This window comes from Rana temporaria, chromosome 4, assembly GCF_905171775.1.
Source record: "Rana temporaria chromosome 4, aRanTem1.1, whole genome shotgun sequence".
In the NCBI taxonomy this organism is placed as follows: domain Eukaryota; kingdom Metazoa; phylum Chordata; class Amphibia; order Anura; family Ranidae; genus Rana; species Rana temporaria.
Genome location: NC_053492.1, coordinates 79,176,994 through 79,201,876, shown reverse-complemented (window position 1 = coordinate 79,201,876; position 24,883 = coordinate 79,176,994). Strand labels below are relative to the sequence as shown.

The following is a 24,883-nucleotide window of genomic DNA, read 5'->3' as shown; positions in this document are numbered from 1 at the left end:
TGCAGTCCTCCTTCACTTACCTCATCCTTCGATTTTGCTTTTAAATGTTCTTATTTCTTCTGAGAAATCCTCACTTCCTGTTCTTCTGTCTATAACTCCACACAGTAATGCGAGGCTTTCTCCCTGGTGTGGAGAAAGCCTCTTGAGGAGGGAGGGGGCGAGCAGGCAAGTCAGGACGCCATCTACTTTGCAGATAGAGAAAAGAGCTGTGTGTTAGTGGGCGTCCTGACACTCCTGCTCGCCCCCTTCCCCTCAAGAGGCTTTCTCCACACCAGGGAGAAAGTCTTACATTACTGTGTGGAGTTAGACAGAAGAACAGGAAGTGAAGATTTCTCAGAAGAAATAAGAACATTTAAAAGCAAAATCGAAGGATGAGGTAAGTGAAGGAGGACTGCACTAAGGTAAAAGAAGCTATTTAGGGAAATGTTTTTTTTTTCCTTTACAACCCCTTTAAAGCAAAACTCTATATGTGGCGGAAAACTAACACTGCACATCACCCTGAACGCACCATCCCCACCTTGAAACATGGCGGTGGCAACGTCGTGTTGTGAGGATGCTTTTCATCAGCAGGGACAGGAAGCTGGTCAGAGTTGATGGGAAGGTGGATGGAGCCAAATACAGGGCAATCTTGAGAAAACCTGTAAAAGACTTGAGACTGGGGCGGAGGTTCACCTTCCAGCAAGACAACCCTAAACATACAAGCCAGAGTTGCAAAGGAATGGTTTAGATCACAGCATATTCATGTGTAACAATGGCCCAGTCAATGTCCAGACCTAAATCCAATTGAGAATCTGTGGCAAGACTTGAAAATTGCTGTTCACGGACGCTCTCCATCCAATCTGACAGTTTGAGATATTTTGCAAAGCAGAATGGGCAAAAATGTGACTCTAGATGTGCAAAGCTGGCAGAGACATCCCTAAAAAGACTTGCAGAAGTAATTGCAGTGGAAGATGGTTCTACAAAGTATTGACTCAGGGGGGCTGAATACAAATGCACGCCACACTTTTCACATATTTATTTGTAGAAAAATTTGAAAACCAATTATCACTTTCCTTCCACTTCTTTAAAATGATGTGCCACTTTGTGTAGGTCTATCGCATCAAATCACAATAATTTACGTTTTTAGTTGTAACATGACAATGTGGAAAATTTCAAGGGGTATGAATACTTTTTCCAAGGCACTGTACACTTGCAAGTTTGGGCAGCGTGATGCACTGCCCTACATTGTATGTTCTGATTTGGGCTGGTGTGCGGCGATAAAATGAAGCATGTCTGCATTTTACCACAGTACTAGGATGCATTGCAGTGTAAATGGGGAACATAGGAAATAATTGTTTAGCTGCAGTGACAGATGTTTTACCGTTCGGGGAAGCATCCATCACTGCACGTATTGTGAATTGGCCCATAATGTGGGTTTACTGTTTGATTTTTCTCTGAAATGAAGTTCTCATTTAATGTTTTTTTGTTGCATAGACTGATGGAGTCCACGACAAAGATAACACTAGAGCAGGAGGAATCTCCCCAGGTAATGTGTGATGTCTTGTAACACAATAAGCGCCATTCTCTAAGCTATAACTATACTTTGTCATAGCGATTTAACTTTAGCCATATGACTTTTTTAACCACTTCAGCCCCGGACCAAAATGCAGCTAAAGGACCCGGCCCCTTTTTGCAAATCGGGACTGCGTCGCTTTAACTGACAATTGCGCGGTCGTGCGATGTGGCTCCCAAACAAAATTGGCGTCCTTTTTTTCCCCACAAATGGAGCTTTCTTTTGGTGGTATTTGATCACCTCTGCGGTTTTTATTTTTTGCGCTATAAACAAAAATAGAGCGACAATTTTGAAAAAAATTCTATATTTTTTACGTTTTTGGCTATAATAAATATCCCCCAAAAATATATAAAAAAAATTTTTTTTTCCTCAGTTTAGGCCGATACGTATTCTTCTACCTATTTTTGTAAAAAAAAAACGCAATAAGCGTTTATCGATTGGTTTGCACAAAATTTATAGCGTTTACAAAATAGGGGATAGTTTTATTGCATTTTTATTAATTTTTTTTTTTTTACTACTAATGGCGGCGATCAGCCATTTTTTTAATTTTTTTTTTTCGTGACTGCGACATTATGGCGGACACTTCGGACAATTTTGACACATTTTTGGGACCATTGTCATTTTCACAGCAAAAAATGCATTTAAAATGCATTGTTTACTGTGGAAATGACAGTTGCAGTTTGGGAGTTAACCACAGGGGGCGCTGATGGGGTTATGTGTGACCTGAAGTGTGTTTACAACTTTAGGGGGGTGTGGCTGTAGGTGTGATGTCATTGATTGTGTCCCCCTATAAAATGGATCACACGATCGATGACGCCGCCACAGTGAAGAACGGGGAAGCTGTTCTTCAAGCGGGGGTTCACCCAATAAAAAAATAAAAAATACAATTTCCTCTAGCATAAAATTAGGCATAGTAGTGCGAGCTACAGTATGCCTGTATTTATTTTTTTAGCCCGGTACTCACTGTGCAATAGTATATTGAAGATTTCGACTCCCCGCGGGGAATGGGCGTTCCTATCCAGAGGGAAGGTGATTGACGGCCGGCTCTGGCACGTCACGCTTCTCCGGAAATAGCCGAAATAGGACTTGGCTCTTCACGGCGCCTGCGCATAGTCTGTGCGCAGGCGCCGTGAAGAGCCGAGACCTACTCCGGCTGTCTTCGGGGAGCGTGACGTGCCAGAGCCGGCCGTCAATCACCTTCCCTCTGGATAGCTCGCGCTACTATGCCTCATTTTATGCTAAAATCTTGTTATGGAGGGTGAACCACCGCTTTCAGCTCCGGGGACCGATCGCGGGACTCCAGCGGCGATCGGGTCTGCAGGTCCCGCGGTCACGGAGCTTCGGACCGGGACGCGGGCGCGCCCGTGACCCCATGGCTGGGCTTAAAGGGCAACGTACATATACGTTGATGTGCCCAGCCGTGCCATTCTGCCGACGTATATCGTCGTGCAGCGGTCCTTAAGTGGTTAATCCGAACACAAAAGTGGTTATGACAAATACCAGTAGCTTTAGCTTAGTAAATTAGCCCCCTTTTGTTATGCAGCAGCATATGGGAGAAAAGTCACTATGAAATCCATGGATTTCTGTTCTCTTTGTACAGAAGCCATGTCCGAAGCCATTAAGATCCTGAAGGGAGAGTACACAGTTCGTGCCATCAAAGAACACAACATGGACCAAGCCATCATCTTCTGCCGAACCAAGCTGGACTGTGACAACATGGAGCAATATTTTATACAGTATGGAGGAGGTAATTACTGCATTCTATATAGAGAATGACCGCAAATGTTTATAATCCAATGAAATCATTACTACAGTATAGTTTGCTAAAACACAGTTTACCTATATAAGTCATATTCACATGACTTCATGTTTTTAAAGCTCACACCTAGTTTGTCATTCCCCGTCTTGCCTTCCTCCACGATTGATCAGATAGACTGTGGCCATCACATTGCTGGGCCAGTAGTATATTGCATGGGGAGTAGAGCTGCATGATTAATCGTAAAATAATCGCAATCTCGATTCACCCCCCCCAGACGATCTCCAGGCCGGATGACCCGCGATTTTCTGGTGCGGCCATACGAAAGTCCCCAGGCTTCAACCTAGCTCCGGAGCGCGGCCATCTTGGTGCACCCGGTGGCAGCTGTCTCGTCAGGAAGTGACATTTCATTGCCGCCCTCTTGCTCCACCCCACACTCCTGTACAGTAATGTTAGTTAGAAGGGGGGCAAGCGGACATCTTGTTACACCCAACAGAGTAATAACTTTCAGAGTTATTTTCAACACAAAACAGAGCTTATATGCTTAAATAAAGTATATGTAAATCTGACGGACTGTTTCCATGTTACATTTTAAAAGCCGCAGCAAACCTCACATGCTTGCTAATGTGACCGAATACCTCTGATTTTCAAATTTAGTTAAATGAAAATCAGAGTTGTTCTTTCACATTAGCAAGCATGTAAGGTCAGCAGGTTTGCTGCGGCTTTTAAAATGTAATATGGAAACAGTCCGTCAGATTTACATATACGTTATTTAAGCATATAAGCTCAGTTTTGTGTTGAAAATAACTTTAAAGTGGTAGTATACTCTGTACTACCACTTTTACCTACAGGTAAGCCTATAATAAGGCTTACCTGTAGGTATAAAGAATATCTCCTAAACCTGAACGGTTTAGGAGATATTCCCCTCGCAATGCGCTGCTGACTGCATCGGCGCATGCGCAGCGGGGATCCTCGGCTAAAGGCTCGGCAGCCGCCAGACCTTGCCGGCAAGAAGTCTCCCGCGCGTGACGACATCGACACTCCAGCCACTCACAGCGCTGGAGCGGCGATACCCGGAAGACACGCCGAGGCAAGATGACATCTCCCTCGCCGTGGACCAGTTAAGTTCCCTACGACTCGTTCCAAGGTAAGTATTTCCTAATGAGCTAGTATGCGGTGCATATTTGCTCATTATGGCTTTTAGGTAGGTTTAAAAAAAATAAAAAAAACGGGGCTTACTACCACTTTAAATTAAAAAAAAAATTGAGAATCATTTTATGCAAAAGAATCGCGATTCTCATTTTTCCCAGAATCGTGCAGCCCTAATGGGGAGTGGTGGATCTAAAAATTGGCTTCCTAGTTACTTTCAGCAGTTTTGTAGTAAAGCACCATGGGTTTTGGAGTTTGTGCGGTGCTGTAAAAAATACCTGAGGTTGTAGGTTTTTATCATCGCATGGTTACTACCTTCTCATTGGCTACTGGGTTTTCTTTAAGGTGGAATGCCAGATAAATTGTGGCTGCTCCAAAACACACTCATTGTATTTATTTATTGCAGGTACTCCTATCGTGCTATCAATTTACGCAGTAATTTACATGTATATTCTACATTTACATCAGTCCATGCTCCCAAGGAGTCTACAGTGCCCGACTCACATTCATACATACACATACTAGGGCCAATTTAGACAGTATGAAAAAATAGGCCCGGTCCTTAAGTGGTTAAAACGCCTTCTAATTATTTTTAGACTGGTGAATGGCTAGCATAAATTTCACTTAGGCTGCTCAGTGTTTAGCAGAATCTACTGAATTTTTTTTTTTTTTTTATTGTATTAATTTTTTTCCCCATCTGGACTCCCATTCCAGCTGAAAAACTTTTGCCTGCCTTATTCACAAAACATGCACACAGTACATTCGCTGTACTTCTGCTACTGAAACACAACCACAAGAGACATGGTCAGCATGGGTTATCATAGCTTCTGTATTCCTTCCCCATCCAGTTCTATGGGTACCCTACCAGGGATTCCCTCACTTTAGCAACGGCAGACCACACTTGTCTTTGCCTAGTAGCACCCAATTCTCCACAGCCAAAAGAAGCCCCTATAGGGACTTGATAGGCTGGCAAATTCCAAACGAATACTACATGAGGATTGGCCTAATGCTGAAAGGATGTTCAGTCCTAAGGTTTTTGCTGAAAAGGATCCTGCAATTTCAGTCTTTAAAGGGTCACTAAAGGATTTTTTTTTTTAGCTAAATAGCTTCCTTTACCGTACTGCAGTCCTGGTTTCATGTCCTCATTGTTCGTTTTTGCTCTGATGTTGCTGAAATCCTTCTCTGTTCTGGACACTTCCTGGTTGTCTGTTTCCTGATGACCACAGTACTGGGAGATTCTAGTTTCATTTTCCAAACCATCACGGCTCTATGGCTCTGTCTAGCACAGAGGCAGGATAACATGCAAAAATGAAACTAGAGGTACATTATATGATTGATTTTTATCTATTTTTTATCAATTTTAAAAGGAATCAGTTAACTATTATGTCTCTATACCCTGTAAACAGTCATTTCAGCAAAAAAAATGTTTTCTTTTACAACTCCTTTAATCATTTCCGTGGCTCCATTTGAGGATGTACCCTCATTTAGGGTTCTGTTCATAGATGTTTTGAAACCTTCTTAAAGTGATTGTAAGCCCTTACAGGTCACTTTTACCTACAGGTAAGTCTAGATTAAGGCTTACCTGTAGGTGCTAGAAATATCTCCTAAACCTCCACGGTTTAGGAGATATTTGCAAAAAATACAGGTGCACTGAGCGTGCCCTTTCTAATACCAATGACTGGTGGCTCCCACACGCATGCCTGTCACAGCGCCGGAGTCGTGATACCCAGAAATCACACGGGGAGAGATGGCGGTCACAGGAGGGGAACAAGGACCGCTTCGATCCCAGGTAAGTTATTCATAATGAGCTAGTATGCTATGCATACTAGCTCATTATGCCTTTTGTCTTGCAGGGTGTATTTTTATTTTTATTTTCAGATTATTTACTTCCTCTTTAAAGGCTTCCTTTTCCCTTGCAGGTCTAGCCCTGCAGCTAATTCTCTTGGTTTCCAGTGATGCTGACCGTACCCAAATAGCCCAGGACGACGTTGTCCACCGACATATTCCTGGTGGACAAGCCTCGGCCTCTTTCAGACTTAAATAGTTACATAGTTGGACTCAGAGATCCCCCCCCCCCCCCACTATTGAGCTGGTTACAAATATCCGTTTAGGAGACATGCAAGGTTTCTTTCCTGGTGGCCATTACATCTGTTATGTATGTTTTTGAGCTGGCAGCCCTTTGTGTAAAGAGCCATTTGTTGTATTACACATGGGCAAAGTGATCTTGAGACCGGGGCCTTTTCTGCCCATGGTGGTCTCCTATTTTTCCACCTCAATGAAGAGCTTGTCCTTCCTTCCCCGTATCCTGCTCCAAAACACTCCATAGGAATCTCCCTACAATGCTTGTATGTTGTGCGGGCTTTAGACGCCATTCTGCCTCTTGTTCCACTATTGCCAAGTGGACTGACATGGCCTATACCCTCAAGAAAAATATTTCCCCTCTACCCTTTAAGAACTTGCGCCACCAGGTCAGTTGCTGTTTTTTGGGCTTTCCAGCATCAAGCATCTGTATGCCAGATTTGCAAGGCTGCTTCCTGATTCAGTTTTCACGCATTCTCTTAAGGTTTTATGAGGTGGATGTTCAGGCCGCGGCTGATGCAGGCTTTGGCCACAGGGTGCTTCAAGCCTTCCCCTCATGTGGTCACTTCTTGCATAAAAAGTTATGAGTGTGCATTAGGGGCAGCCCAAGAAATGTTTTTGCTAGTGTCCAACCACCTGAAGGTAGCCTACACTACAAGGGTCGGTTGTGTTTTTTTTTTTTGAATGTCAACCATCGCATTACCTGCATGGATTTTCCATTTTCTCACTGTGCCTGCGTGGGTTTCCTCTGGGTACTCCAGTTTCTTCCCAAACTACAAAGACAATTTAGCTTAATTGGATCCTGTTTAAATGGGCCCTAGTATGTATATGTATCGATGTGAATTAGTGACCTTAGATTGCAAGCGTCTTAAGGGCAGGGACTGATGTGAATCTACAATATATATCAGTATAAGTGTGTGTATGTGTATATGTGTGTGTGTGTGTGTATATGTGTGTGTGTGTGTGTGTGTGTGTGTGTGTGTGTGTATATATATATATATATATATATATATATATATATATATATATATATATACACACACACACACACACACACACACACACACACACACACACACACACACACACACACACACACACACACATATATATATATATATATATATATATATATATATATATATATATATATATATATTTACTCATTTTTTTATATGTGTGTATCATAAATAAATAACCCCATTGTCTAAAAAACAAGTCCTGTACTCTAATCCCGCGTACACACGACAGTTATTCATGTCATTGAAAAAAAAAAACAATGTTTTTCTCGACGTGATTCCTCTTGAGCCTGCCTTGCATACACGCGATCGTGAAAAAAAATGCTCGAGCAAAGCGCGGTGACGTACAACGGCACTATAAAGGGGAAGTTCCATTCGGATGGCGCCACCCTTGGGGCTGATTTCGTGTTATTAAAAGTTTGAGAGACGATTCGCGCTTTTCAGTCTTTGTGCTTTTCAGTCTGTTACAGCGTGATGAATGTGCCATCTCCATTACAAACGCTAGTTTTACCAGAACAAGGGCTCCCGTCTCATAACTTGCTTCTGAGCATGCGCATTTTTCACCCCTCGTTAAAGCCCACACACGACCGTTTTTCACGCCGTGAAATTGAACGACGTGAAGAAACGATGAGAAAAAATAGAGCATGTTCTAAATTTTTAACAACCTTTTTTTCTCGTCGAGAAAAATGCTCTGGAGCCTACACACGATCGTTTTTCACGACCAATTAAAAAAATTGCATTTTTTTCGTCATGAAAAATGGTCGTGTGTACGCGGCATAAGATAAGGAATTTATAGGCAAGGCAAGAAGTTTAACTGCTGGTTTTGGGTAGAATGGAAGGAAGGGATAAAACTTCTGTCTGGTTTCATTTTTTTTTTTTTTACCATCTTTGTCGCTATTGGAGAGATGCCTTCTAGCATTTTGTTCTGCCATCTCCAATAAAACAAAGCTCATTCAATTTCAAATGTATTTATTAAAATGTTTCAGGACCTGACAGGAAAGGACACCAATTCTCATGCGTCTGTCTGCACAGTGACAGGAAGCCACAGGAGAGAAAGCAAAACTTGGAGAGATTTAAGGTATGTGCTTGGGAGCCACTGCTGTGATATGTGTCGCTAGTGTTTTGTAGTGCTAGACATTTGATCTATTATCCTTAGAGAGAAGTGCATTATTTGATATGGCCTGCAGATGTCAGTCTTGCTCTCTACAGAACAGTTTATTATTTGAAATGGCCTGTAGTTGTCATTGTTGATTTTTACAGAACAGTGCATTATTTGATATGGACTGTAGATGTCAGTGTTTAGCAGTGATAACAAATACAGATTATGCTTTATAATTCTTTGGTTACACAGATACATTTTGATTGTTATGATACATTGGGGTTAATTTACTAAGGCCTGATTGTCACCTAATGAAGGTTTAAATTTGCATATTGCAGTTGCATTTTTGCATTTTTCAGTACATGTTTTTGATCAATTGAAGTCTATGCAACCAAAAACTAGAAAAGTCCCTGGCCCTTTCCATAAAATGCACAGATCGTGAACTACATCCATAGGAAACCATGTTATTATGGACTGTAGTGCGTTTCTGCAAAACTAAAAACCCAGTAAAAAAAAATGCAATGTGAACCGGGCCTAAAATGAGACAATTTGCAGTTACACTCATGTTTCTCAAGTAAATCTAATAAAGCTTCTTTCTTTGGCCTTTTTTCTTTTGCCTTTTTTCTTTTGCTTTTTTTCTGTCTTTCTTTGCTTCTTTTCTGTCTTTCTTTGCTTCTTTTCTGTCTTTCTTTGCTTCTTTTCTTTTTCTTTCTTTGCTTCTTTTCTTTTTCTTTCTTTGCTTCTTTTCTGTCTTTCTTTGCTTCTTTTCTTTCTTTCTTTCTTTCTTTCTTTCTTTGCTTCTTTTTTTTTCTTTGCTTCTTTTTTTTTTTTTTTTTTCTTCTTTTTTTTTTTTTCTTCTTCTTTTTTTTTTTTTTTTTTCTTTGCTTCTTTTTCTTTCTTTCTTTGCTTCTTTTTCTTTCTTTCTTTGCTTCTTTTTCTTTCTTTCTTTGCTTCTTTTTCTTTCTTTCTTTGCTTCTTTTTCTTTCTTTCTTTGCTTCTTTTTCTTTCTTTCTTTGCTTCTTTTTCTTTCTTTCTTTGCTTCTTTTTCTTTTTCTTTCATCAAATAATTTTTATCAACCTTTATTTTCCAAAAACAAGACATCTGTTACACAAAGAGGAGGAAATAATACTGTTCACAACACACAAATACAGTATGATATATTGTCAATTAGTTCGCTAACCACTAAACGCACCGAACATGATAATACATTGAGACAGTTTAAAGCTTCACTTTCTAAAGCATACCCAATCAGTATGCTGCATATATAAAATAGTATGCAAAGCGAATGGAGGGAAGCTTCAGAATGACAAAGATGTTTTTATTACAAATTATGTGAACAGACTGCAGTTCCTCTTTTAAGGACAGTTCGTAGAGATACATTTCAAATTCGAGCTGCTGCTATGTGGTGACATGAATGAAATGTTACTTTGTGCACTTTAACTAAAGTTGATGGCAAAAAAAAGGGACACATATGAAAAATGCACATCCCACCACACCACACCCTGCCCCGGTCTCACTGCAGCCCAAAATTCACAACTGCCACATGCTAAAACTGAGTGTTTAGTGTGCTATCGGTGTGAATTGGCCCTAATAAGGAGCTGCAACAAAGCTTTGTAGACATTTTCCCTTATTAAGCTGGTGTGGGCTCTGAGACTTCCCACTCCTGATGTACAGGCAAGATGGAGGCATTGTGGTGAGGTTTAGAATTAAACGTGGGGCATTGGACGCAGTTCACCAATAGTCTGTAGTTGGAGTTTTGCAGCCTTGCTTCCGCTCACATTGTGGAGTAGATTTACTAAAACTGGAACACTTAAAAACTGGAACGAGTTCCACCCGTTTTTTTAGTTTATTAAGTCTTTATAATAAACCAACACATATCTACCCCAATGTCCAGCGACGCGGACCTGAATTGTGTCCCAGAAGATGGCTGGCAGGGAGGGGCCGCCTAGGGCGAGAGGAGGAGTCGCCTAGGCGGCCGAAGAAAGGAAGCGGGACCAGAAGTACCACTAAAGAGGGTGCATCCCCCCCCCCCCAAAAAAAATGACATGCCAAATGTGGCAAGTCGGGGAGCGAGGAGTGCGTAAAGCGGTAGTTCCACTTTTGGCTTACTTGGTTTCTATGCAGAGTTGCAGCAGATTTTGCACTCTCCAGTTTTAGTAAATACAGTGATTCAGTACATTCATCTTGAAATAACAAACGTTGCGATTGAATTGCATTACCACTTCGTCAATGCACCTTTTCATACTCCCATTATTTTGTGTTAAGAAAAATGAAGTTCGATTCCTGGTCTGCACAGATGTGGCTGCCAGAGGTATTGATATCCACGGAGTTCCTTATGGTGAGTTGGTTTCTGGATATTTGATTATTGATGTTTGTATAAGAATGATTGGCTATAATGATATCTGTTCATCATTCAGTTATCAATGTGACCCTTCCGGATGAGAAGCAGAACTATGTCCATCGTATTGGAAGAGTCGGCAGAGCTGAGAGGTATTGTATATTTGTGAATTATGCTCTACTCTATTTTATAGTAAACGATGGAAGCTTTTCTTCTCGGCCTGGTTTACACTTGGAGGACAATAAAATTGACCTGCCCCCTTCCCCGCCACAATCACCTGAAATAGGATGCACCGCAACTACGTGCAATACATTCTGTTGTGGCATGGTGGTGCAAGTTTTTTTTAGAGGTTAAAAAAAGACTGTGAGAAAGTAACATCACATCTCCTCACCACCCTGTGAAGAGTGATCCACCACAGAATGCTCTTTAGGGGGCACCACAACTGTAAACAAGCCCTTAATGTGACCATATGCTAGAGAAACTTTGCATACTGCTCAAAGTTCCCATCTCTTTTTCCGGTGACCCATACAGAAGGAGGGTGCTGGCGTGGAAAAGGGCTTCTGTGGCTTAAAGGATAAGTTCACCTTTTAACAAAAAATAATAAATGCACATTTTTTCTTTTTTTGTTTCTGAAGCCTCTAAAGCAGTGATCTCAAACTGGTGGCCCTCCAGCTGTTGCAAAACTACAAGTTCCATCATGCCTCTGCCTGTTGGAGTCATGCTTGTAACTGTCAGCCTTGCAATGCCTCATGGGACTTGTAGTTTTGCAACAGCTGGAGGTCCGCCAGTTTGAGGCCCCTAGTCTAAAGCATTGCACCAGTGATTAGCAGATCATTGGTGCCATGCAGGTCTCCTGCAGACCTGTCAGTGTATCTGTGTCCCCGTACATTGTATGGCAAGCCGATGCGATCTGATAGACTCCATGACCTTCCACAACGCCATGGCAGTCCATTGAGAACTTCAAGCCAACTACAAACTACAGTGGGACTTGTAGTTCTGCAAAAGCTGGAGGGCCCCCAGGTTGCCTACCCCTGCTTTTTATTCATACGAATAAGAGAAAAGAAAAAATTAAAATAAAAAAAAACAGCAAAGCCTGGGTGCATCCCGAATGAAAGCAGCTTCAGCCCTGATCTGTCTAGGCCATGCCCCTGGGGCTTAGTCAAGGATAACTGGGGCCTAGGGTGGCAGGGCGAAACGCGTCATGTTGGTCTGGACGGAGCCAGGCAGACGCTGCTTTCATTCAGGATACACTGACTTTGTCAGTGGGCAGCAATTAGAGGGGTTTTTCCTTTCGGTTTTCGGTAAGTTCTCTTAATGTGATTCAAAAGCTTTCCTCCCTCATTAATGGCCATTCACAACAAGCGTTGCAGTAACACATTAAGTGCATTAATATGCATTGTGAGTGGCTCCTCGATGTGCTTGCCTTGCAGTGCAATGCACAGTACTGTACCACCAAGTATGAACTTTGCATTCCTGTGGTGCGTTGGCAGCCCATTCAAATAAGCTGTTCTATTGCTAAAGGGACAGATTCTTGTAGTTTCTGCGGCGGCGTCGCGTAAGCCATTTACACTACGCCGCCCCAACTTACAGGAGCAAGTGCTGTATTCCCCAAACACTTGCTCCGTAGTTTGGGGCGGTGTAGTGTAATTGGCCCGGCGTATCCCCGCGTAATTCCAAGGGGGCGGCTTGTATTTAAATTAAGCGCGCCCCCATGCCGTTCGAACTGCGCATGCGCCGAGCTTAAAATAGCCCAGTGCGCATGCTCCAGTTCTCGACGGAAAACGTCAATGACGCCGACGTGTGCCTCATTGACGTAAAGTCGTATTCAAGAACGACTTAATAAAACGACGTACCCGACGGGAAAAGACGACGCGGACCCGATGCCATACTTAACATGGCCTACGTGGGACTGGCGTAAGGTTACCCCTCATATAGCAGGGGTAACCTTACGCTTACGCAAACGACGTAAGCGACGCGATTTCGTTCGGGAATCGGCGTATCAGGCTCATTTGCATAAACAAATGAGACCTGAGCGTAAACGCCATCTAGCGGCCGGCGGCGAATTACATTTAGGATCCGACAGTGTAAGTGACTTACACTAGTCGGATCCTAGCCTAAATCCGGCGTATCTTGTTTTGTAAATACAAAACAATGATACGCCGGCGGGAAATTCGATTTACGCCGGTGTATCAGTAGATACACCGGCGTAACTTGTTTGAGAATATGGCCCATACACTTTAGCATGTATTAAACGCTCCGTAGTGGACCACCCTGGTGTTGGTGGGCCCTTACTGAGCATGCACTTCTGCTTTATAACTTTTTTTGTACAGCCGTGCCTTGGACTGTTGAACAGAGCTTTACCCAGTTAGATGGATGTTGGCGGCCTTGTTTCTCTCCCCTCGGTGCTAGCCTAGAAGGGTGATGTTTAATGGAAGTACATGTCCACACATACATGTGCACTTTTTTTTTATTATTATTTCAAAGTAAATCTATATGCAGCGTTGGCTAGAAAGATATGCTATTTTTTATTTTATTTTTTTCTCCAATCTCTTCTCTCACACGGCTGCCGCCTCTCTTCTCTCTTCTCTCATCTCTTCCATAGAGGAGCAAGTCTGCCTTTTCCCTCTCTGCAAAGCTTTCCATTATTCACTTTGTCCTGTGTACTTATCCCACAGGTTTCCATTGTTTGGAGGTGAAGTGTGCAGTGAACTGGCGCTGTAATTGGATACAGACAAAGCCACTGCATATTGGACTATTTTAAACATTTTACTTAACACTGTGCTGGAAAATGTAGCAAAAACACACACACACCTTCTCTTTAATGGTTAGAGATTATTTATTACTGGCTTACTAAACAGATGTTTCCATTTTTAGAATGGGATTGGCCATTTCTCTGGTGGCAGCGGAAAAAGAGAAGGTAAGGAGTTTGATGAAGGAATGATTGTGCTGTAATCGCTGCATGTTTCTACGGGGGGGGGGGGGGGGGGGGGGTACAAACTCTTCTGTAGATATAAGGGACTGGCAGAAAGTTGCACATTTTTTATTATATTTTAAAAGGAATTAAATTAATTCAAATTAAATAAATTTAGATGACTTGTTACAAAATGTTATTTAACCACTTCAGCTCCGGAAGGTTTTACCCCCTACCTGACCAGGCCATTTTTTTGCGATATGACACTGCGTCTCTTTAACTGACAATTGCGCGGCCGTGCAAAGTTGTACCCAAATAAAATTGATGTCCTTGCAAATTAAGGGAAATTTTTGGGGACCCTTAGGTCACCAGAACTAGTGTCCCCATTAGAAAATGTACCCTCTTCTCTGGGTACAACCCAAAATGTGGGACTTTCTTTTAACCTCTTCACATCCGCACTATAGCGGCTACAACGCGAACCTACTTTGCCGGGAGGCCGTCAATAGACATCCTCCCGTGCTCATACAGCTCTGTGATCAGCGAGTCTGAGACTTGCTGGATCACAGATCGGAGTACCACTTTAACAAAAGAAAGGCAAAAAAAGTGTGGTGGTCACTCTTGACTTGTTTAGGAAAAGCTAATCACAACCAGTCGCTAATCATAGCTAGTGTCCCGACCCCCTACCACGTGATCAGCTGTCAGCCAATGACAGCTGATCATGTGATGGAAACAGTCGGTAATAGGCAATTTTTTTTCTCCTCATGCTGATAGCGCGAGGAGAAAAAAAAAAGCCCATCACGGCAAAAAAAAAGAGGGACATCGGTCCTGATCAGGGAGAGCTGCCGCCAGCTCATCTGTGCCCATGTGTGCCACCTACCAATTTCCCAATTGTGCCACCTATCAATGTCACCAATCAGTGCCTCATAAACCATGCTGCCCATCAGTGTCACCTATCATTAACACCTATCAGTGCCATCTTATCTGTGCCCATCAGTGCCGCCTTATCTGTGCCTATCATTGCTGCCTCATCAGCGCATATCAATGAAGAAAACTTACCTGTTGGCAAAATTGTATTACAAAAATATGAAACCTGATTTATTTATTTTTTTCAAAATTTTTCATCTCTTTTTTTGTTTTGTTTGTTTAGCAAAAAATAAAAACCGCAGTGGTGATTAAATCTGAGGTCCAGCTGAAAAAAAATAAATAAAGTCAGCAGCTACAAACACTGTAGCTGCTGACTTTTAATAAGCACACTTGCCTGTCCAGCGTGCCCGCGATGTTGGCCGCCTGAGGCCGATCTATCCTCTGGATCGTGTGTCGACGCCGCCATCCTCACTAAGGGAAACGGGCAGCGAAGCCTTGCGTCTTCACTGCCCATTTCCTACTGCGCATGTGCGAGTCGTGCGGCGCTTTGTGAATAGGCGGCTGTCCTCTGGGAGACACACAGTTCCCAGAAGACAGCGTGCCCCATTTCCCAGGAGGCAAAGAGAGATCACAGCGGACAAGGAAGTGGCAGATTAGGACAATCTGCCTAGCAACAGCCATGTCTGCTAAGTATAAAAAAAATTAAGATTTTTGAGCCTTTTTGGATATATATATATATATATATATATATATATATATATATATATATATATATATATATATATATATATATATATATATATATATATATATATATATATATATATATAATATTTTTAAAGGTGGACCTCTGCTTTAAATACCAACAAAAGAAAGCTCTATTTGTGTAAAAAAAATATATAAAAATTGAATTTGGGTACAGTGTTGTATGATCGCGCAATTGTCATTCAAAGTGCATCAGTGCTGAAAGCTGGTCTAGGCAGGAGGGGGGTTTAAGTGCCCAATAAGCAAGTGGTTAATTTCACTTTTCAATGGTAAAGGTTGAAAAACTGGACAAATAGGGTGACGCGCCTAACGGGGGCACAGACAGCAATAAAAACTGATGGGTTCTAATCCCTCTGCACTCTATCAAAAACTCGAAAAAAAAGTTTTGCCTTTATTTAAACTTTAAAGAAACATTTAAAAGTCGGCAGCTACAAATACTGTAGCTGCTGACTTTTAGAAACGCACACTTACTTTCCTATGACCCAGCTCTTTGCCGGTTTTCGGGCCCAGGTGTTGGCATCTTAACTGTGGGCAAACCTTGCGGCTTCACAGCTGACTGCACATGTGAATGGTCCCGCAATCTCTTGGGACCTTTGATGTGTCAATAGGGTACCTGCTCCCCTCCCAAAAAAAGACAAATATGGAGAAGGAAACTTTTTTACATAGAAAAAATTAAAAAAAAGTTTCACATCGGTAATTACTAGTGAATGTAAAATGCATGGAATATTTGATTTAACAATGTATATATTGAAAGCAAACTGAAATAATGTGGAGGACTGCCATTGCTTTCCGCACCTTGTTTGTTGCCTGGCTGTCACCCTGATCGTCTGGCTTCAATACTTTTCGAGTCACTGACCTTTAACAATTCTGGACATCAGTCATTCTGATCTCACTCTGACTTTATACTCTGGATGCTTGATCCAGGGTGGTGACTCAGAAAATATGAACGCTACCATCATTGGGCTTAAAAAGAGCCCAATGATGGCAGCCACCATACCTTTCTAAGTGTGTTTCCTTTAATTCCACACACATAGCAGTTTTCCTTTCATATGATCACATACTGTAAGGATAAGAAAAAAAAAAAAACCTTTGTTGGACTATCCTACAGATGCATGCTAATATCCGTATTTAATCCAGTACATCAATTTATGCTTTTTAGATTACATTATTGGGAACCAGAGAATTAGATGATCTAGTCATGATCATTGGAGAAGGATTTATATCTGGGGGCATTATTTGATCCTTATATCTGAATGTGTTTTTTTTTTTTTAAGTTCAGTGTTTTTTTTTGTTTAGTTCAGATTGAGTAATTCCAGCACTTGACTCCATAAAGTTTTTTAAGTTTTATGCAAAAAAAAGAAATACATTCACCCCTCAAGCACACTGTTGACGTTGCTTTGCAGAACCCTGTCCCCCTTCCTGAGTTTGTTTTATTCCATGCCTGATTAACATGAAACAAAGTTCTGTTTTTGAGCGTCCTTATGTAGGTGTAATCACTTATCGCCTCCTTGTTCTGACCACAGGTTTGGTATCATGTGTGCAGCAGTCGTGGTAAAGGATGTTATAATACCAGGCTGAAGGACGAAGGTGGCTGTACCATATGGTACAATGAGATGCAGGTATGTTCCACTACAATGTTTCAGTTACAATTCTAGTCTCTTTTGGGCAGATGGTGGGTGCATAAGGACTCATAGTTACATAGTAGGTGAGGTTGGAAAAAGACACAAGTCCAAGTCCAACCTGTGTGTGTGATTATATGTCAGTATTACATTGTATATCCCTGTATGTTGTGGTTGTTCAGGTGCTTTTATATAATAGTTTCTTGAAACCATCAAGGCTCCCTGCTGATACCCACCGCCTGTGAAAGGGAATTCCACATCCTTGCCGCTCTTACAGTAAAGAACCCTCTACGTAGTTTAACGTTAAACCTCTTTTCTTCAAATTTTAATGAGTGGCCACGTGTCTTGTTAAACTCCCTTCCACAAAAAAGTTGTATCCCTATTGTGGGGTCACCAGTGTGGTATTTGTAAATTTAAATCCTATCCCCTCTCAAGCGTCTCTTCTCTCTTGTAGCCAGTTTTCAATCCATGTACTCACCCTATGGTCCATGCCAACAGACTTTATTTTTTATAGTAACTGTTTATGGGGAACTGTGTCAAATGATTTTGCAAAATCCACATACATCACGTCTACGGGCCTTCCTTTTATCTAGATGGCAACTCCTACTCTTCGTAGAAGGTTAATAGATTGGTTTGGCAAGAACAATTCTTAATGAATGAATGCTGAATACTGCTAATGATACCGTTCTCATTACTATAATAGTCCCTTATCATTCCCTCCAAGAGCTTACATACTATTGATGTTGGGCTAACTGGTCTGTAATTCCCAGGGATGTATTTTGTGCCCTTTTTTTAAATATTGGTGCTACATTGGCTTTCTCCAATCAGCTGGTACCATTCCAATCAGTAGACTGTCTGTCTGTAAAAATTTGTAACAATGGTCTGGCAATTACAGTGGAACCTTGGATTTCAAGCATTATCCATTTCAGGAGAATGCTTGTAATCCAAAGCACTCGCATATCAAAGCGAGTTTCCCCATAGAAGTCAATGAAAATTAAGATAATTCGTTCCACATTGACTTCTATTGCACGCAATACCGCATGTGCCCAGAAGTGGGGGGAACTGAGTATTTCTGAACGGGTCAGAGTGTCGCCGGCTCGTATTGTGAAACGCTTGTTAACTGCTTTACTCGCAATCCGAGGTTCTACTGTACTTGACTATGTTTCCTAAGTACCTTCGGGTGCAAGCCATCTGGTCCTGGTGATTTATTAATGTTATGTTTCCCAAGTCTAAGTTTAATTCTGTCCTCTGTTAACCATGGAGGTACTTCCTGTGATGTGTCATGAGGATAAACACTGCCGTTTTGGTTACTAAAGCCCCCAATTCCCTTGTGAAGACTGAGGAGAAGAATAAATTCAATACCTTTCCCCCTCTCCCCCTATCCTTTGTAACCAGATTTCCTTCCTCATTCTTTATGGGGCCAATATGGTCTATCCTCCCTTTTTTTTTTTTTTTTCTGTTTACATACTTAAAGCGGGGGTTCACCCCAAAAAAATGTTTTTAACATTACATCCAGCATACTAAGGACATTTACTGTATGCAGGTCATTTTTTTTTTTTCCTCCGTACATACCGTTATATGGTCTTTTTGTCCAGGGCTTACGGGTTCTGATGACTGGGCGTTCCTATCCTTGGATTACATGATTGACGGCTTGTGAAACCGTTCCCCTGTCGCACAACGCACATCACCAGATTTCTGGAAATAGCTGAGCTGCGCCGAGCACTATACAGCCGTGTAGAGCTGACTGCGCAGGCACCGTATAGTGCCGACTCGCAGCTTGGCTATTTCCGGAAATCTGGTGACGCGCGTTGTGCGACAGGGGAACGGTTTCACAAGCCGTCAATCATGTAATCCAAGGATAGGAACGCCCAGTCCCGCAGTCATCAGAACCCTGAGACAGGGATAGGAACGCCCAGTCCTGCAGTCATCAGAACCCTGAGACAGGGATAGGAACGCCCAGTCCCGCAGTCATCAGAACCCTGAGACAGGGATAGGAACGCCCAGTCCCGCAGTCATCAGAACCCTGAGACAGGGATAGGAACGCTCAGTCCCGCAGTCATCAGAACCCGGAAGTCCTGGACAAAATCAGAATATAGCGGTATGTAAGGAGAAAAAAGAAGACCTGCATACAGTAAATGTCCTTAGTATGCTGGCTCTAATGTTAGAAATTTGTTTTTAGGGTGAACCCTCGCTTTAATTTCTTGGGATTTTTTTATTTTATTTTTTTGCTCTCCTCCATGTGTCTTTCATGTTTTATCTTAGAATTGCACCCTTTCATTTCTTGTTGCATTCTTTATAAAGTCTGAATGCTGATGATGATCCCTCAGCCTTGTATCTTTTGAAGGCCTTCTCCTTTGCTTTTATATGCACTTTTACTTTGTTAAGCCATGCAGGACTTTTGTTCACTCTTTTAAATATATTACCCAATGGGATGCATTGGCTAGTGCCCTTATTTAATATGCTCGTAAAGCAAACCCATCTCTCCTCTGTGTTCTTTGTTAAGATTTTATCCCAATTTATGCCTTCTAGCAAGGTTCTTGGTTAAGGGAAGTTGGCTCTTTTGAAATTCAGTGTCTTTGTATTCCCCTTATGTTTCCCATTTGTGTGATTTATACTGAAACTAATTCACCTGTGATCGCTGTTTCCTAAATTGCGCCTTTTTTTCTCATCCGTGATCAGGTCTGTATTGTTGGTAATCAGTATGTCTAGTAACGCTTTTTTTCTCATAGAACATAAAAACTGGATGTTGTTTGACACAAGGAGGCACGGGTGCAGCATACAGCCCACGACTTAATGTTGGTCTAATTTGTTCTCCCAATTAAGACTGTATGAGTTCAGATGCATATGCCCCGAGCACAGGCATTTCATGCTTTGAGAACTACATCCCTAAACGCACACCTTTAACCATAAGTGCCAATCAAGACAGTGTCCAGCTGCGTTTTTAAAGTGGAGGTTCACCCTATAAAAAATTTCTAACAATACATCCAGCCCAGTCCTGCATATAAAATGACACTAACCTTTTACCCCTCTTTGCCGTAGATATCGTTTAGCCGTGGAATTCACCGCAGCTTCCGGGTAGGGAATCCCGCGGGAGTGGGCGTTCCTATTGTCATGCCAATTGATTGACATGCTAAACGATGGCGCGCACACAGCGCGTCACGACTTCCCGAAGGAAGCTCGGCTCTATTCAGCGCCGGTGCGCAGGCGCCGAATAGAGCCGACCCGAGCTTCCTTCGGGAAGTCGTGACGCGCTGTGTGCGCCGTCGTTTGGCATGACAATAGGAACGCCCACTCCCGCGGGATTCCCTACCCGGAAGCCGCGGTGAATTCCACGGCTAAACGATATCTACGGCAAAGAAAAAAAAAAGGTTAGTATCATTTTATATGCAGGACTGGGTTGGATGTATTGTTAGAAATTTTTTATAGGGTGAACCTCCACTTTAAGCTTATCATTGATTTTGACAGGCTTCTGGCAGCAGGCTGTACACTTATCTTCTCCCTTCTTGCACCCAAAAACTTCTGTTTTTTGTTCTATGAGCCAGAACCCCATGTATGGATTTAGGTTAATGGGTACGTTTTATAGGATGTGAAGCAGGACTGATGTGTAAACTTTATTCCAATATATTCATCTAAATTGGACAGTTTCAGTAAGATGTAAAACAATACTATCTGCAAAAATAAATATTTCATAAATATTCAGTTTTATAGTAAATTTTCTTCCTGCATTTTATTTGCATTCTCTAATGTAGAAAATTCCTTTATTTTCCTGTAATGCAATGTTAATTCTTGCTGTGCTAAATACATCCCCTGACAATGGCTGTAACTAATTTGTAATTCCTCTATAGCTGCTGTCAGAAATTGAGGAGCACCTGACTTGCACCATAACACATGTAGAGCAGGACATGAAGGTGCCTTTGGATGAATTTGATGGAAAAGTATCATATGGACAACGGAGAGCTACTGGTGGTAAGTTTTCATTCATCAGACGTTTGTATTCCATTTCATGAGGTTCTTTTGTATGGCTGCATAAATGGTGTAATGTACCATACAACAATTCAAAACAAGTGTGTCTCTATAAGTCACAAACTGTGACACTGGTTGTCAACCCTGGGACCTGCTAAAGTCCTCTGTGTGGGCCCTTTGGAAACAAAAATAAGCTTCGCCCACAAGCCCTAGCTAGCGTTAAACTGACCCTAACACCCCTCACCTAAACCCTAAGACATAATTCCCTTGAGTAAACCTTAGCGGTGAACTTTGCTTCAGACTTTAAAGCCAACGTTTAAATAAAAAACATGTGCCCCTTCCTGGTTATGCAGATATGTTTCTCCAGTGTCCCTACATTCTGCTGCTGTAATCTTTTTGGTGTGGCAGAGTTTATTAGAATTGAGTGAGCTCAAGAATGTGTATCTATGCCAATCCTTTTAGTCCAGCCAACACAGTCTATGAATGGAAAGCATGGACCTTTGATTCATAAAAGCTGTAGTGCGGACAGGGCATAGTGTGGTACTCTTGATGAGCAGTAGTGCACTCATTTAGTGGTCATTGGGCTCTGCAGTGTTTTGATTTGTCAAAAGAAAGGAAATATATATATCACATTTGCCAGTGTATAAGGCGACTGGGCGTATAAGACGATCCCCTAATTTTCCAGCTAAAATGTTGGTTTTGGGATATACTCGCCGTATAAGACGACGCCCCCCCCCCCCTCACTGTGCCATTGCCTCGCCTCACTGTGCCATTGCCTCACTGTGCCAATCTTCATTCCTTTATGCCTGGTAGAGTGAGTCAGACTGCAGGTGTTCGTTTTTTAAAAGCCGCGCCGCCTCCTCGTGCTGTTCCGTGATAGGCGGAACACTTGGTTTCCCAGCAGAGCCTGTGTTCAGTGTTCCGCCTATCACGGACGTAGTCTCGTCCTTTTATTGTGCCACCTATCGGCACTGTATATTAGACCACAACCTGCATACCATGGGTATGCTGCCTTGCTAAACGGAAATACACACACATAACCCTTTTTATTTTATCGGGGTGTACGGACGGCTCAATCCATAATGAATGGGCTGCCCTAATGCATTGCATGTTAACGTGCTACAATGGAAAACTTAAGTTTGAGTCGTCTGTAAAGGATTCCTTGCTGATCAGGTGTTTTGGTGAAGCTACCATTTGTATGGCCTTGGTATGTCTATAGGTTTTTAGGCCCATTGGTCTGCTACAGAACACAATCCACAATGATTTTTATGCTGTTAGAAACCCAAGCAGTGTCGCTGACTTATTTTTTTGGTGGAGAATGCGGGCATCTACAGTGTCACTGACTTCTGATAAAGTTGCAGCCACCTTGTAAGGCTGGCAAACAAGAAATATATCTCTGCTAAATAATGGGAGCCAAAGTTTAGCATGTGTAGCTCTCTAAGATAGGTTGTGTGTGTGTGTGTGTTTATATAATATTATAAATACACACACACATTTTTTATATATATTGTGTATGAGCTGCCATTGTCTCCTTGTTAAAGATGCAATCTCTGGGACTATCATCTATACTCCCTATACGAATAGCTAAAGTCATATACCAGGGACAAATATGCAGCCAATGAAATGTTGGGACTCCTGTCCTTACCTTGGCTTGCTAATAAATGATGCAGGGACAAGGGTATCATCCCCAGTATGTGATTATCTGTGCTAACCAATACCTTCTACATAATGTGCATCTGGTGACGGGTTCATTTCATGCACTGCACATACAGACTTTGTTCCTTGTACTCGAGCCATTTCACATTGGAGTCTTTCTTTCTTTGCAGGTGGACTCTATAAAGGGCATGTAGAAATGTTGGCGCCTACTGTACAAGAGCTGGCTTCTTTGGAGAAAGAGGCTCAGACCTCCTTTTTGGGTCTGGGTTATCTGCCCAACCAGCTCTTCAGAACCTTCTGAGCCTCTGTAGTGTCAGTATATGTGCCCTTCAATGGAGAGACCCATTGAATAGAGCATCCTATGCAGCATGGAACATCAAACTAAGCAACAGTCACTACGCCTGGAGCTGCACTCCCAGGAATTAAGCGAATATGGACACTAGTTTATTTCCTTGTTTTTTTTTTTCTTCTATACCAGCTAATGCTTGGTATTAAGTGACGAGGTACATCGGAGTTTCCTTTTACTGGTTAATAATGTTTGACAGTGATTTTGTGCATGCTGTAACAATAAAAATACAAACATACATGCAAAGTCTTTTTATTTTTTATTGGAGAATACAACAGTACTGAAGCACCAAAAATCCAGAAGTGCAAGCTATAGGGCTTCATCATGCAATCGCGGATTTCCTCTTCCTGCGAACTGTCTCTGAAAACAGGTACAGAATGAAATTCAAGTACGGTACACAGAAATTAAATTAATGGAATAATATATATTCTATATCGGTTAACTCAGTGAAAGTCTCACTTTCCCGTTTTTACATGTGAGTACTAGTCTATTAACTTTATAAAAAAGGAAGGAAAAAGGTTGTTTGATATCTGAATGCACCACTCTCAACTGCGTAGTCAGATATAAATTTTGCTTTTCTTATATTCCTATAAATATGAGTCCACAGAACGCTTCTTTTTAGTTGACAGCCCTAGGGATTGGTGCTTGGACGCTAGGACAGGCAGAGGTGTCAGATGTGGTTGGGGAAAACGTTCTTAGACTTGTGTAATCTCCATTTCACAGCACAGGGATTCCTTTTTTTTTTTTTTTTCAATCCTGATGGTTAAATGGAGCAGCAAAAACTAAAAATAAAGTATATGCATGGGCTTGGGCTGCTTTTACTGTGACTAGAGAAAAATTGCCTGTGGCGCTCAACCTGTTCAGGAACCCCCCAAAAAACAACGTTGATGGTATCGCTGGCCCTAAGGTTGGATTCACACCTATGCATTTTTAGTGCTTTTTGCATTTTTCAGATTTGCACTACAGACCGTGTTCCATAGGAAGCCATGTTAAATGGACTGTAGTGCAAATCTGCAAAAAGCACTAAAAATGCATAGGTGGGAATCCAGCTTAAAAAGGCGATGGCCTACTTTTATAGTGTACCTGCTGTTTTGCCCTGCAGGGATGATGTGCAGATTAGTTTTGTGATCTGCTAGTATTAAATTTGCATCTGAGAGAGGCAGGCCTTAAAGTGATTGTAAACGATCACCTTGTAAAACAACCCACTTAGTTTGAAATGGAAATGAAAGGCATAACATTTGTGTATAGATTAACCACTTGAGACCGGCACTGTAGACGAAAGACGTCCACAGCGCGGCTCTCATCTGCCGGGTGGACGTCCTTTTATTTGCATTCCCCGCGCACGCCGCTGGGGGCGCGCAGCGGGGAAAAACTGTGCCTGGCGCATCGCTGAGATGCCGATGCGCGTGCCTGACGGCCGCTATGTCCGCCGGGTACCTGTGACGGCAGGGACTTGGCGCTCTGTGTGTAAACTGTCAGGGAGAGAGGAGACCGATCTGTGTCCCTTGTACATAGGGATACAGCATCGGTCACCTCCCCCCAATCAGTCCCCTCCCCCCACAGTAAGAATCACACCAGGGAATACATTTAACCCATTCCTCACCCCCTAGTGTTAACCCCTTCCCTGCCAGTCACATTTACACAGTAATCGGTGCATTTTTATAGCACTGATCGCTGTATAAATGTGAATGGTCCCAAAATAGTGTCAAAAGTGTCCGATATGTCCGCCGCAATATCGCAGGCCTGACAAAAAAATCGCAGATCGC

At 42.2% G+C, this 24,883-nt stretch overlaps 1 protein-coding gene across 1 annotated transcript in view; it reads left to right on the top strand.

Moving 5' to 3' along the window:
* DDX1 (DEAD-box helicase 1) overlaps nt 1-23,355 on the top strand; it is a 79,541-nt gene extending 56,186 nt beyond the window's left edge. The window contains exons 18-26 of the mRNA XM_040348568.1: nt 1,474-1,525; nt 3,153-3,299; nt 8,542-8,633; nt 10,921-10,993; nt 11,073-11,145; nt 13,868-13,910; nt 17,057-17,152; nt 20,998-21,118; nt 22,942-23,355. Coding sequence (XP_040204502.1) covers nt 1,474-1,525; nt 3,153-3,299; nt 8,542-8,633; nt 10,921-10,993; nt 11,073-11,145; nt 13,868-13,910; nt 17,057-17,152; nt 20,998-21,118; nt 22,942-23,072 — 828 coding nt within the window. The 3' untranslated portion in view covers nt 23,073-23,355. The remainder of the gene's footprint in view (nt 1-1,473; nt 1,526-3,152; nt 3,300-8,541; nt 8,634-10,920; nt 10,994-11,072; nt 11,146-13,867; nt 13,911-17,056; nt 17,153-20,997; nt 21,119-22,941) is intronic.
* The last annotated feature ends 1,528 nt before the right edge of the window (nt 23,356-24,883 follow it).